General features: G+C 39.4%; 1 protein-coding gene across 9 annotated transcripts in view; it reads left to right on the plus strand.

The window, feature by feature from the left end:
- Positions 1–15,015, plus strand: part of KIAA1549L (KIAA1549 like) — a 104,205-nt gene that overhangs the window by 50,562 nt on the left and 38,628 nt on the right. For 8 of the 9 annotated variants that reach the window (XR_011809826.1, XR_011809827.1, XM_027459466.3 and 5 more), the window contains exons 10-14: positions 585–756; positions 3,402–3,565; positions 9,183–9,373; positions 12,943–13,070; positions 14,627–14,650. Coding sequence is in view for 7 of the 9 variants with exons in the window: in XM_027459466.3 (XP_027315267.1) it covers positions 585–756; positions 3,402–3,565; positions 9,183–9,373; positions 12,943–13,070; positions 14,627–14,650 (679 nt within the window). In the remaining 2 variants the exon portion in view is untranslated. The remainder of the gene's footprint in view (positions 1–584; positions 757–3,401; positions 3,566–9,182; positions 9,374–12,942; positions 13,071–14,626; positions 14,651–15,015) is intronic. The other variant, XM_027459464.3, reaches the window with a different exon arrangement.

A 15,015-nucleotide genomic window follows, 5' to 3' on the forward strand; every position in this document is an offset into this window, starting at 1 on the left:
GAATTGTGAACCTTTTAAAATTCTCTGTGAAAATATGACATATTTTAGGCTTCAACATAATGGAGAGGAATCTCAAAAAAAAAAAAAAAAAAGGAAGAGGTACAATTTTAAAATTCTGCTGGTGTTCTGCTGAATAAAATTGAGAAAATGTGGTTCTTTTTATTGTTAGCCTGGGATCAAAAATAATGAATGTAGCAGTAAAATGTGAGGGAATTTTTGAACTGCAATGTGCCGGTAAAGTGTAGCTTTCAACATGAGGACCGATTTTAAGAATTCCCTCTTTACAGAGGACTCTAATGCCCTTTCCTTTTTTTTACTGCATGCTTTTCCTTGTATAGGAGTTTACATTAGGATTATGTTTAAGGATTTTTATGAAGGCAGTCAGTCCTCACTAATTTTAATACACTGGGATGTGGTGAGAGGAAGCTCTGCTCCTCTGAGGCCATTTGCATGGCGCTTACGCTTACATTGGGTCTGCCAGACTCTGTGCACTGCCTTCAGGTAGCTTCTTGCTGGTTTTCTGATGATATGATACAACTGAAATTAATTTCTTTCTCTCTTTTTTTTTTTTTTTTTTTTGAAAGATGGTTAAAATCCAACGAATTCCAGGACCCAAGGAGCCAGCGGAACTGACGTACTATACTTTATACAATGGCAAACCTTTGCTGGGCACTGCAGCTGCCAAAATCCTGAGTACTGTTGACTCCCAGCGAATGGCCTTGACGTTAGGTTATGTGATTCAAGTTCAAGCTGATCGTAAGAGTCCTTTTGAAATTTCTCTATTTTATTTAAATAACAGTTTAATGTATGAATTGATGTCTTTAACAATCTCTCCACTTTTCCAAGATGTTTATCCAGGTGGAATTAAAGTTATTATTTGGGTTTCCATACTGGGTCTCCTTACGGGCTAAAAAGTGTATAAAATGGGACTTCCAGGGTCCATTATTTCAGCCATCTCTTCTGCCTAGAGGAACAGTGATACTGAAATAATTGCACGTAATGGTGATAGGAAAAGAAGGAACCACTGTAATAAGTAATTGATGTATCATCCATAAGTATATGATTGAGTTAGAATACTTAAGTACGATATCATTTCCAGGGAGTGCACAATATTGTACCTGATTCTTGATTTGATTACGGTCTGTAATTGGCTTTGACTGGACTAAAACCCCAGATCTCCATTCCCGTCTTCATAAAGTCTGGCATTTAAATTCCAAACTAATTTGTTTTCAATTACAGTATTTCTTAGTGTTGTTTTTACTAAAATAGCTGTAGGAAATGTATAGCAGCTTTATAACTCTTCATGCAGTTTTATGATCTATATGGGTGTTTAGATAATTATATGACAGCTGATGATGATGATCTAACTTTGTGTTTCCATGGTCTGAGAAGGCAGCCTCATTCAACTGCATGTTTTCATGCAAGTTAAACATGCATAGAATATTATAAACAAAACTTACAGAAATTGAAATTATGGCCTTGGTTAACTGAGATTGTGAAGCCAGAGTATTTGAAATGTAGGAAGTAGAACTACCTTTATACCTTTTTAGAGAAAAAAAAATAAATCAATTTGTTTCATTTTAGACACAGTGTTTGTAGTCTGCCTTTGTATTCCCAAAGAAAATACTTTGTGTGCATTTCATTTTTACTCATTATAATTTCTGTTATAGCAGAATGAAAAGCTCTGTACCAAAATGCAGTAAGAAAAGACATCTACCCTCAGGAGCTTGTAGTCTGGTTAGACAAGACAGATGAGTAATAACAAAAAATAGAGATGTTACCATTCCCTAAGTGAGGGACTGAGCTATAGCAAAATGAAAGGCTTGTTTTGAAATCCACCGACATCCTGTGGAGTAGCATGAATTGTGGATTGACTTATTCAAGGTCACATTGCAAACCAGTAACTGAACTAAAGATGCAAACTAGGATTCCAAAATGCCTGTCCTATTAGTCATAAGGCCATTGTTTCTTCTGAGTTCTCTCCAAAGAATAGTTATGATTTTTCAAAAATTGTTTTCTGCTTATGCAACAGCAGTCTGTGATTATTGTTATGCTTATTGTTGTCTGGTGAAATTCAGATTCTCTTTCCTTCCCCACGGCTCTTTCATTGCCAAACTACATGTCCAGGGTCATTAATTTAGAATTATATAAGCTCATTGAGAAGTGAACCTTGAAAGGTTACTTAATCCTGGGGTTTCGCGTGGGTTTTAGAGAGTCTCTAAGCATACAATTGCTGTTAGGTACCTAATGGTGCTATTCCTGCCTAGCCCAATATTGTATTGGCTCTGCAAGAAGTTGCAGATATACAAAGAAGAGGGACTCAACCTTCAAAAGGACTTTCAGCTGGCTTTCATAGCTGCTGCTGAGCAAGATGGTGTGCATTCAAAGTCTGATCCTGAGAGATGCTGTGTGCCACTGACAGCTAATAAGTGCAATGACATTTGAAAGCACTAGTCCTCAAGGAAGTAGGAAAGGCTGTTGTACATTGGTTTGTTCACAATTGCCTATCCATGCCAGTAACCAGTAGCACAGGAAGATAAAGAGAGAAGGTATATCGAAGTCCACAAAATATTTCAGTGAAGCACACACAGAATCATAAGGAGATTATCTGGTGTTTTTCCAGAAAGAAATGTAGTGAGAACTGAGGTTGTGTCACAGGAGGATCGTTTATGTGTGTACGAGTTGAGCATGCATACTAAGGGACTTTATTCTGATGAAAAGGAGTCTAAAACATTTAAGCACCACCGCATTTCTGAAATGTACCCTTTTCCTCATGCCATTATTAATATATCTGCAAATAGCTCTTTCCAACCTCATCCCTTCTCTTCCTTTAGAAATAATGGATTCATTTTGACCTTAACTATGACAAAGTATTTCTAGAGCACGAGAGAAGCATTTTCTTATTGCCTATTGATGTCAGTAATAACTGTTAGTGTTCTTAACTTCATTGTCTCAAAGCTGAGGCAATTTATTCTTGCTGAGCCTGCAAGTCTGTGACACGAGGTATGGACTCCCTGTGTACACTTACAACACACATGCTATCATGCTGTCTTACTATAAGCTGGTTTTGTTTTGAAAAGTATTTAAGGATGTATTAATTGCATCTATTTTTTATGTGTGTATGTCTGTGCTTATTCTGTAAATTAATATTTGAGTGATATCTAACTTGGGAGCTGATGGCTAGTTTTGCAGCTGGCTATAACTAACTAAAGAAGAGAACTCAGATATTTGTGAATTGAACAGTATGATACGTTTTTTTAATTTAATTAATACAAAGGCATAGCTAGGTTACTAACAATCCTTTTATACTAATTATTATAGGCAGCTGAAGACACTATTGGAAGCAACTTGAATCTTTCATTTACATGGTAAAACTTACCAGTTTTTGCAATTTTCTATAGCCGTGGTGAAGAACCCACCAAACAACCTGTGGATCATTGCAGCAGTGCTGGCTCCCATTGCTGTGGTTACGGTTATCATCATTATTATTACGGCAGTTCTGTGCAGGAAAAACAAGAATGACTTCAAACCGGACACCATGATGAACCTGCCTCAAAGAGCTAAAGTGAGTGACTGATCTCCGGATCCAAGACACCCCTTTGCTTTCTGAAGTTTTAACTCATTCTCTGCTAGATGCAAGTGAAGGATATTTGGAATTCAAGTGGTCACAGCTCACAGGTTGCGTCTTTGGACTTGTCTGTTCTTGATACCTCTGGTCAGAGCAATTACCCTTCTGTTCTACTCAGAACTCATCAGATTACTTCACAGCTTGACATTTGCTGTGTGACAGAGTAGCTGCTACACAATGATGGAAAGCACTTTGTCATTTGGGCTAAGTAGGCTATAATCAGGACAGTTGCTTCCTTCACGAAGCTGGTGTACAGATTAGGACATGGAATATCACACCCAGGTCTTGTCAGCAGCATTTCTGCCTTAGAATATCATTCTCAGACCCGTGGCCTGAGCTGCTTCTATGCACTGTGCGTGGCAACAGTTGAAGTTGTGGGCTTTGGCAGTAGTTCAGACCTGGTCCCAGTCAGAAGTGCTCCATCCAGCTGGTAATTCAGAGATTTTTTTTTTTTTTTAATTCTTCAGAAAATTTCTCTGAATGCTATTTCCCTTTTAGATGGTCTGAACTTTCTAATTTATTTGTGGATATTGTTGATTGGGTTCAAACAATGACATTTTCCTTAAACTTACTAGCCTAATATAAGGATATATATATATATATTTCAAATCAAATACATTTCCAGTTTGATTATCTAGCAGAAATATGTTACAGAATAGTATTTTGTTTCTGTAATGAAAAAGTCTGCCTTTGCAATGGTGTTCTTAGACAGGGCCAGCCAAAGTTAGGAGTCTGTATCCACAGAGTGTGTGTATTAGTCGTACTGTTCCTTCACCCTTTTAGTTGGCTTTGTTCTTTTTCATTGGCATGGGATTGAAGTGAAATTTTTTTTCACTTGTTTGCTAATGCTGCAGACAGCAGGCTTATTGTGATTTCAACTTCGCTGCTGCTAGTGCTGAAAAATGTAAATTGGAGGGAGAGCTGAAGGATGCATATGACAGGTCTTTTCTCCTAAGCTTAGCTTAGTTGCAGATGGGTACAGCTGGTGCCAGCTGGAAAAAGACATTTTTATCCAAAATGATACAGAAAAGACATTTTCATTCATTTACAGTATGCTCATCTACTTATCTGACATTATCAAACTAGTGTTAAGACTATATCTGAAAAACTGAAACAAGTAATATTGCAAATGTGACAAAAATTAATCCCACTGCAGTGATATCACATAATGGCCCATAGAAATGTCTAAAATACAGATCCTACTTTATTAGGGGTTACTGCAAATACTGTGCAACATTTAATTCTTCTTATATGCAGTCTTATTACCAGCTGACATGCAAAGTGAAACTGCATAGTACATTGTTTTGAGCTGGCCATCATTTGAGTGGCCATCATTATGGGATGCTGTGCAGTGGAACAAAGTTGCTATTAAAGAACAAAACAAAAAACATCAACAACAAAAGACTGCTGGCAGAGGTTACAGCAAAGAACTTGAAAGTGTTTTAGTATTCCACAGCTGTCATTCCAAAAAGAAAGAGAATGTCAAATTTGGATTTTTCCCTAAGAAACCAGAATTTAATCAGGCTGTAATACAGGTGGTCAGGTGGAAACTTGTTCAGTCAGGCTAAATTTACATTAGCAATCAATGTCATCACACAGGAGTTTAATCTTCAGATCAAAACAGTTGGTGCTGAGCTGCCAGCATCCACGCTATACTCATTTCAGGAGATTTTACTGCACATTTGCTCTCAGGAGGGGGACTCTTTGTCAGAGTGAGAGTGGAGTTACAGGACAAGGAGTGATGTTTTAAACTAAAAAAGGGTAGGTTTACGTTAGATATTAGGAAGAAAGTCTTTACTCTGAGGCTGGTGAGACATTGGTACAGATTGCCCAGAGAAGCTGTGGATGCCCCAACCCTGGGATTGTTCAGGGCCAGGCTGGATGGGGCTTTGGGCAACTTGGTCTGGTGGGAGGGGTCCCTGCCCACGGCACGGGGTTGGGATTAGATATTTAAATATTTAGATATTTATTAGGTATTTAGATATTTAACGTCCCTGCCAATCCAAACCATTCTATGATTCTGATTTGCAGCTGCGGTACAGTAGACCCACTTCTAGAGTAACATTTCCCATTTTTCTTTTATCTGAAAGGAGATTCGTGAGCTTTGAGGTGTGAAGCAAAGTGTGGCCAGTGAAGGTAATTTGGAGATTCACTTCAGAAGTCCATTCCTGATCCAAGCTAAAGTGCTAGTACATATGCAGGTCATTTTTGGTACATTTTGAGACTCCATAAAATATAGAGATATATCATTATAGAGATAGTGATGCATTTTGAAATGAAAGCTAAATTGATTGCTATTTAGTTTTGCAAAGATGGTTCCATCAGAAAGGTTCAGCCAGACCCAGCTTAGGGTAGATGCGGGCATATGGACCACAGGAGATAAATCCTGCAGCAGGGTGGGAATGGTCTGGCTTGGTCTGTCCTGATTTCAGCATCTTTACTTAAAATAAGGCTAAGGAATGTATTTTGGGAAGATAATGCAATAAGGTCATTTTGAAAAGAAAAGTTTTATTTTTAATTCCAGCATTAGTTATATCAGGAACAGCAGTAATTACTCGAGCTGTAATTTCTTCATTTCATGCAGTTTGGCAATACAAATAGCGGATGATGACATATCTACATCACATTTAAAATAAATATAATATATTTCATTGCTTAGAAAAGTGCCTGAGACTGCTTGATTAATGCTAAATCTGTTCTGGAAGTGGAGCCACAGCAGCATGATTTTTAGTTTAAGGAACAGCTTTACTTTTTTTTTTTTTCTGTGAGCCTGAGTCTTGCTGTTGGATCACTGCAATAGCTTTATGATGCCTTTAGAACATACAGGAAACTGTATAGAGAAGAGAGTGTTATGGGATACCAACAGCCTTGGGTTTCAGCTGGTTTTGTTTTGAGAGGTGTTTCTATTTCCAAAGTCCCGTAGCAGGGGAGCTGGCAGAGCAGAGCTGCCTGTTCGGCGCTGCAGTCCTGCTGCTGCTGCGAGCAGAGGGACGCTGCAGTTCTTTGCAGAGCAGAGCTGCCTGCCACTGCCCTTCGGGGACTCTGTCCCATGTCAGCAGGACAGGAGGCGTGAGCACAGCACAGAGGGGTAATGAAACGCCCAGCACTATATCGTTCTGCAGAAGGGAGCTACGCTGTAACAGCAGGATTGCTGCCTCTGCCTGGTAAATTAGAAATGACATTGCTGTTGTAACAGACTGAGGGCGAAATCAGTAAAGTTTAAAAAATGACCTCTCATGTACAGGTTAGTTTATAATGTCTTAACAATTATGTTGCATTATGTTGCCATTTGGAACTGACTGAGCAGCCAGTGACATCTGGATGAAGTTGAAGGGAAATGGCAAGGTTACCATTTTTTCCAATTGACTTTCCAGTTGCAAAATTAAAAGTAGTACATAGGCAAATGGGCAGAATTCTGATGGGAATTTATTTTAATGCTCTTTAAATGCTGCTTTTGTTTTGAGATACTCTTTTTACTTTGAGGTTTTGGATAGATGTTAGTTTTTACCTTTCTTGTTTCCAAATTCACAGCATGCTTTTTTTTAAAGGCTGTAATCTGATTTGTCACCTTTCCTTTCTTTTAGCGCATGAAAATATAAGCTTGCAGGTAAACAGAGATAAGATTTGCAGTCTAAGACCCCCAAGCAAAAGCAAATCCTGCAGGCCATGAGAAAAAAGCCACTATCAATTTGATAAAGGGCATGGGAAAAAAAAAAAGATTAGAGAGTCTGTCTGTGTACATGGGTATATGCAGAAGGAGGGAGTAAACTTACTTTTTTCTCCTTTGTTTCCTTTTTTGTTCTTTTCTTTCCTTTTAGTTAAATATCAGTGTCTTTTTTGTGATTGCTACAGAGAAAAAAAAAATGTCCCAGAAAACTCCCTGTATTCATTCTGCCCTTTGCCAGACAGCGTAATTTAATTGTCTGATCATTCATTTATTTCAAAATCAATATTCAAATCCCTCTCCTTCGGTCTTTCTCAGTACTGTGGCCTTATTGGACACCTATGCTTGCTGTGCTTTAGCAGTGCCTGATCGTGATTCAGCCTTGCCAGTTCCCTTCAGGGGTGGTGAAGCCATCTGTTCCTGTGGGCTTTCTCAGAGCAGGGTTCCAAGATCAAATTTTATTTAACGCAATATGTCCGCTGATGAGGATGGCTTTTTCAGCTATTCATTTTTAATGCAGTTTGTTACCAGGCATGGTGGTAAGTAGAACTCAGATTAAAATAATCCTTCATTTTCTTCCTTTGGCACATCCAAGCTGGGACTCCGTAGAGTTCTGTAAAAATTCTCACGTTCTGGCTTTGCTAATTTTTGCTTTAAATAAGATATGAATTAAAAGTTGTAAATTCTACTATTTGAAAGGCACGGAGGGAGAAATACCTGATTTCATCAGCTTTTCTGTGTTGTTCCCTGTTTTGGAGAATAACTGTGATGGTCTTGACTAACAGTTAATATAGATAATGAGGCTGAAAAAATATTATTTTGGTTAAAGATATTGTTTTCTGGGATAGCGTGCAGTAAGTTCTTCCTAGCTGCCTTCACACAGCTTCTGCTTCCTTTCCTCGTTTCCTCCCTTGATAGTTAATTTGGTGGCTGCTTTTGCAGTACCTTGCATTCAGAAGAGGCAAGCAGACGGCTCTGTCAGGGACAATAGCATCGTGACTTGCCATGGGGTACTGATGGTGAATTGACATTGTTCTGATACACATATTTTTTCCTGAGTTGGTTTGAGTGATTTTTTTTTTCCCCCCAATAAAAAACGCGGTTTGGAAAGCTAAGTTTTGCTTAAATGATTTAATTTCTCCGCTGGGAGAATCCACATTTGGTGGCTGCATTGCCCAGATCACGTTTGTCATTTCTGCTTCTCGCTTGCAGAGGCAGCAGGAAAAGCACAGCCGTGGCTTCAGGCTAGAAGAGCCTGGGCACGCAGCCCTCAGCTGCTGGGCTGCAAGCCTCTTGTGAATGCCACTTCCCAAGAGAAACAAGTGAAATCAGTAAGAACCTTCTCAGTTGGCAACTTACAAGCCAGGGGGAACGTAATTTCACTGTCCTGAAAAGGATCTTTTTTGGGGAAAAATTTGCCCATGAAACCTCTATTTGTGCCTATTTTGCTTTGTCTTGATCTGGAATAAATTACTCCCACCTCCTTTGCAAACACAAGATTGTTTCATAGACAAAGTTTTCCATTTTCTGTATGGTCTTATTTTTCTCCTTCCTAATATCTTCTTTTTTGTGTTCATTTTTCCATTGTCTGTCAGAGGAATTTCTGGGGGTGTTAAGGCAGCAAAAGAAAGGTTAGCCAAGATCAATTTAATTCCAATTAATCATGTTTAAAATACATGGAATGGAGATCTCATCAGAAAAACTGCTTTGTTGGGCATTCATATTGTAATCTACACATTTTTACCTCTAGTTTATTTAATTAAAGAAGTTAAAGGAGAGAGGAAATTATATATTCAGTTGGAAATTTTGTATTAACATATGACACATGCTGGAAACTTTTTTTGCCCACCTTTTTTTCTTTTTATTTTTTTTTATTTATTTTTTTTTCAGCCAGTGCAAGGCTTCGACTACGCCAAACAACACTTAGGGCAGCAGGGAGCTGAAGATGAAGTTTTGCCTGTAACTCAGGAGACCGTCGTACTTCCACTCGCAGTGAGAGATGCTCCTGCCTCCCAGGAGAGAGAAATTACTCAGGATGGGAGCACCATTAAAACTGCCCAATCCAACGAAACAAGGAAAAGGTATGGAGTTACCTGTGTCTGCAGAGGTTTGTGCAGAAATGGGGTACATGCTGCCAGTTGCTTGGGAAAAACTGTAAGGTTTGGCACCCAGGCTCTGTGTGTGACAGATGGTTCCTCCGCAATATATTCTTGGCGTAACATTTGTCTGCGCTGGATGGGTACGATTGCTGCAAAATACAAGATAAAATAAAGTGAAATCTTCACGGGTTGTACGTGGTTAGAGGAGGTAAATGGGAAGTGGCTCTCTTGTGCATTCTGGCATTGTACAAGCAATGAACCTGAAATAAACATTGGATCTGGAGCATGAACACTGATCATTTCTCAAATGAAGCAAAAGGCAGGACTTCTGCAACTGTAAATTGCTGTAGCTCCATGGACAGACTGCATCAGTCCAGAACTGAACCCAGTGTCTTCATTAGCTGAAGAGCAAACCCTAAATGTCCACTGAATTATGTTATTAAAGCAAGACCTCTAGATTTAGAGTGTCTATAGCAGGACAAGTTAGAGCAGACTAGATGGCATCAGTGTCTAGAGTAAAGTTTCTCAGGTTAGCAGTTTCTTCAAAGTCTACAGCGTTGTAGGAACACAGATTAGAAGCTCCCTGGGAAGTTACCTGACCCTCGCTCTTCTCCACTGCATTGTCAAATATACCCCTGCCTGAATTTCTTTACATTTCTTTAAAGTCTTCCAGTGGTGTGATCATCATAGCTTCTTTGAGAATCTTCTTTGCTGCCTTTCTCGTTATAAAGTTTTACCTGAGGTCTACCCTGAATCATTCTCAGAGAAACGATTAGGTCAGTATTTCTTATCTCAGTCATGACAGGCAAGGAAGCAGATTATACCTTTACCTCAGGTGTTTTGCATGTTTCAAGTTCAATTTTCCTTGACCTGTTGTCCTTGAAATTAATTTGGAGCAGAGGATCATCAGCTTTTTATTGCCATTGCTGAAGAATGATACTGAAGGGAAGAGAGAAAAATAAAACCATGCAGTAAACAGCATGAGGTTGTTTTCTAGTTCACAGGCATTAAGGGTCCTTGCTTCTTGGAGGGATTTGATTACATAAAAGAAGGCTATGTGTTTAGAGCAGAGAAATCCTATAGAAAATTAAATCTTTGTAGTTGAGTCACCTCATTTTACACATGTCAATGCACAATCATATTTGCGTTGTAGGAGTAACAGAAAAGCTTGGAAAACTCAGTACAACATTTCTGTGTGCTGTCGCTGAAAGCCACTGAGGCTGCCTGCAGCTGTTCGAGGTGCCAGCCCATGCAGCATGGGGCTGGAGCACCTGGTGTTGCTGCACTTCTTGGAGGGGTGAACCTTCTCGTTGGTCATATGCTGAGGTTTTCCCTACAGGAGAAGGGAAACAGAAGGCTACTGAGCTGGCATGTTAGGTTTGGTATGTTTGTCTGGTTGTACAGTAAATCATCTGCAATACTATTTGGAGGTAGGATAAAAAGAGAAGAGTAAGCCAGGTGAGAATTGCTATGGTTGCTGTAGTTTCTTTGCATGTAAACTGTTATTCTGTCCTTCTAATGTCAGCGGTGTGTTGTTCATGCCATAAAGCGCTCAAACCACGAAGATCAGATTTTACACTCAGTGTCAACCAAAGTGGACTTTGTGCCTGTTGGTCTTCTGTTCTCTGGTAAAGTGGCAAATGGAAGATCGCTGTTATACCAGCTTCACCTGCTGGTGCTGTGCTACCTCAGTTAATAACAGGAACTGCTTTGTAACATGTTTTGAAGTCTCTTCAAAGCCACGTGGAAATACACACAGAAAATATAAAGCAGCTCTATTAGTTAATTGTCTAAAAAAAGTGCTTAGGCACCTCGCTCAGTCCTTGGAATGAGTGTAGAAATTCCCCCCTACTTAATCTGCCTGTTTTTTAGGCAAATGTTGGTTAGCAGACTTGATTCAGGAGTTCACAGGAGCATTACCCTGTCTATAAAAATGTATTGAGCCTGTGATACTTCTTTGCTACCTTCCTAAGCAAACAGTACTGCGGAGTTAGTTTTATCTCCTTTGGGGTGGTTACGTGATTAAGTGAGAACATGCAGAAATTTAGTCTCTTTTCGTCCCCATCAGCTGTGTCTGGGGATGGAACTGAATGGGTTCTTAAGATGAAGAAAAAATTCTTGACCTTTATGTATCTGCTCTTTGGTCCTGGTTACTCAGCAGTCTGGAAAGGTCAATTTAAAGCAGACTGCTCTGAAGTGTGAAGTGGCTGGTAACTGGTCAGTATACATTCTCGGATATTATTACCAGTGGGAACTTAAAAGATAATAAATACGATGGTCACTGAAAAATGATGAATATTTAGCTCAGTGGCAGCAGAAATCATGCTGCAAGCTATCTGTACTTGTTTCTTTTCCTTGTTCCCAAGCAGAGCAGCTTTTCTTCAGGTATTAGTCTGTACCTGGAATCATTTATTTACTGGGACTGTTCATTAGCAGTAACAGATGTGTCTATTGGGGAGCAATTCTACTTTTCAAGAATATTTATTCTCAATAGAATTTCACACAAAAATCCACAAGTTGAGCTGAGGTGGGCTGCATGCTGAGTTTTCCTAAATCCATGGATCTGGAAAGAGCCTGTGTCGAATTATATATATTTCAGTCTAGGATATCCTCAAGAGAGTCCCTAGGAATGACTTCCTCATACTTGTCCCTTCCTTTCCTGACCACAGTAAATGATCTTTATTGAGCCCAGACAGGACAGTCAGAGCTGGAGGTAAATGAATGTTTCAAGCTGGTGATACAGAATCAGCAATAATTTGCAGGATGGTCTTCACAGTTGTTTTGGCTTGCTACCATTTTCTGAATACAAAGCCGCTGTGACAGCCATAGACATTGATTTGATTTTTCTCTGTGACTGAAAGCCCTCTTGACTAAGCCATTTCTTCCCAGAGATGCAGCCTGTTTACATTATCCTTTCATTGACTGTGCCACTTGGGAGTGATTAATCGCAGGTAGGTGCACCAGTGACTACACAGGTCCTGGGGGCTGCTTTTGTTCCTGTTCAAGCCCCGAAGCAATGCGACACCGGGATCTGGAGTAGCACCAAAGTTTCGATCTTCTACTTTGGCCTGCTTTTCTCAATTTGCTCCTTACGACTGAATACTCTTCTCACAGTGTGTGTGCATACACGTAAAGTGAGCACATAATTTTGCATTACGGCTGAGAAAATAGTTGTGTGTAAAGGCAGGCTAAGTAATAAAGGAATTAGTTCAGCCACGTTTATGAAAACAAGGGTCTGCTGTATTTTAGCGCTCTAAATGTCACTAAATTAATCACAGGAGTTTTTGTCCTCTGCAGTGCTGCTTCTGGTGTTGTGGGGGTTGTGCACAAGAAGTGGCTGCTTTTGCTGTCACATAAGATGCTTATCCCTCACGGAGGAGCAGTGCTCTGCTCCTGCCTTTCCGTCTTTGTGCATGCAGCTCGTATTCTGTCTCATTCTGGTGCAAAACCAGACTTGAAAACTCAGCGGTGCAAGCTGTGCAGAGGAAATAACCTTGAAAGCAGGTTTGTGAAGAGCTGACAGCCTCTCTTGTTGCTATGGTTACTTGCAGCCAGTCCCCGAGTCAGAACGGCTCCATCATCAGCAACGAGTCGGGAAAGCCCAGCTCCAGCCGGAGCTCCCCGCAGAAAGTAATGGCACCACAAAAAGTGACAAAGGACGAAGGAAGGAAAAGAAACGGTGAGAAGTGTGTCCTGCTGAAAGCTGCTTGCAGCCGCCTTGTCATGGTACCCACCCTGGCACTAGCTGTGCTAGAGCCATCTTCCCATGCCTTTAGCTGCCCTTCAGGCATTTTCTGTTTATAGCTGGTTTTACTTTTTTTCCTGCTGTAACTATTTGTCGACTTCACACAAAACAGCATGGTGTTCACTTACTATGCACGGGCCTTTGCAAGTTTTCTGTGATTGTTTATTTATTTTAAGCCAGTAAACTGGTGGAGACCTGATGATGCTTAGTAGGTAGACTGGCTTTACATTTATTTTTGTGTAGTACGTTCATTTCTATTACTACTGGTGCTGAGCCCAGACCTGATGAAGGTGAATTACTTGGTGAGAAACGTGTGAGACATCCAGAGCTTTTACTTCCCATTTCTAATACTCCTCATCATACATTTTTGTTACTAACACTTACTGACAGCTTTTCTGATGCACCTAGGATGTAATGCTGTTTTTTTTTTCAAGCCCTTGGTTGATGGTGGTGACTTGTGATTTGAGGTGTATCAGGAACATCTGATGAGAGCTGGATCAAATCCCCTTTCTTCCTTGCTTTTTTCTGTTGTCCATCTCTCTGCTCATTTCTCATGAGTTACAGCTTTGCTTCCACAGTCCCATTTTCTGTATGAATAGAAGACACTGTGCCTGACCCAGTTGATCACTTGCCTTTAAAGGGAGGGAATCAGGCTACATGTGGCCTCACCAAATTATGTCACGAATACAGATCTATAATTCTTTGTTAAAAATACAAGTTTGGAAGCGAGGACTCAGATAAAGAGAAAAACTTAGTTTAAATCACTTCTCCTTTCTCCAGTAAATCACCTGGGTAGCCTCTGCAGACCGTGCTGATGGCAGTCCTCGTGTGACATTGCCATCTCTTGACGATCACTATGTCGAATGCTAAAGGGTCCTGCAAAGAAAGGCTTTGCTGCTTTAGCAAAAATACAGTGTGATATAGAGACAGATACAAAGCACCAGAGATGGCCCTTGTCCTATACAGCAAATCACACTGCATTTTTTGTGTCCTCTGCTCTTTCCATGCATGTACCGTACAGCACTACATCTTGTGGGGACCATAAAATTGATATAACTGTAGTGTTCTGTTTTTAAATCAGCTTTACTGATTTAAATCCGTGATTCACAGAAAGATTTTGTTCGCTTTCTGTTGTGAATGTGTTTGCTAAATGTTATTCTTTCTTCTGATGTATCTATGACTTTACTGATTGCTCCAGTCCCATAATAATAAGTACTCTTATTGGGCTATCTCAAAGAAGTCTTTCCTTTGTAGTCAGGATTAAAATATATATGTATATATATATATATTATGATCATAAAGATATATTTTAATGTTTCAAATGAAGCTTCTTTTACAAGACAATAACATTTATGGTTTCCAGAGTTAAAATTTGTGATTTATTTATTTTTTTAACCCAAGAAAGCCAGTGTTCAAAACTAGTGCCAGGTAATGTTTACACATGTTGGCAAAATAATTTAGCAATGGTATATTTTGTTTTGTTTTGTTAGGTTTTAAATCTTCAAAGAAAATTGGTAAGAACATGAAATTTGTCGTTAAAAGTCTGACTAACACCTGACATCCTCTCTTCTGATCTGGACTGTACTGCGTTTGTAGAACATAGGCGTAGCTGTTTAAAGAAACCTTTCAATATCATATGTGCGAATCCTAACTCTTTATTTTTAATCTTAATTTCATTTTAGTTTCTACTTTATTTGATAACAATAACTATGTACTTTTCAAATTATGCTGGAAAACTAATAACTACTTTCTTGTTTATTTTACCTTCATTATTCTATCTTCTGGGGAAAAAAAAGCCTGAGTGGTGATGATATTTAATATCGTTCAGGTGCTTCTTGTGAGGGGAAGCCAAAGAGCTACGTGATTTCTAGCAACATAG

The sequence above is a fragment of the Anas platyrhynchos genome, chromosome 5 (genome assembly GCF_047663525.1).
Source record: "Anas platyrhynchos isolate ZD024472 breed Pekin duck chromosome 5, IASCAAS_PekinDuck_T2T, whole genome shotgun sequence".
Lineage (NCBI taxonomy): Eukaryota > Metazoa > Chordata > Aves > Anseriformes > Anatidae > Anas > Anas platyrhynchos.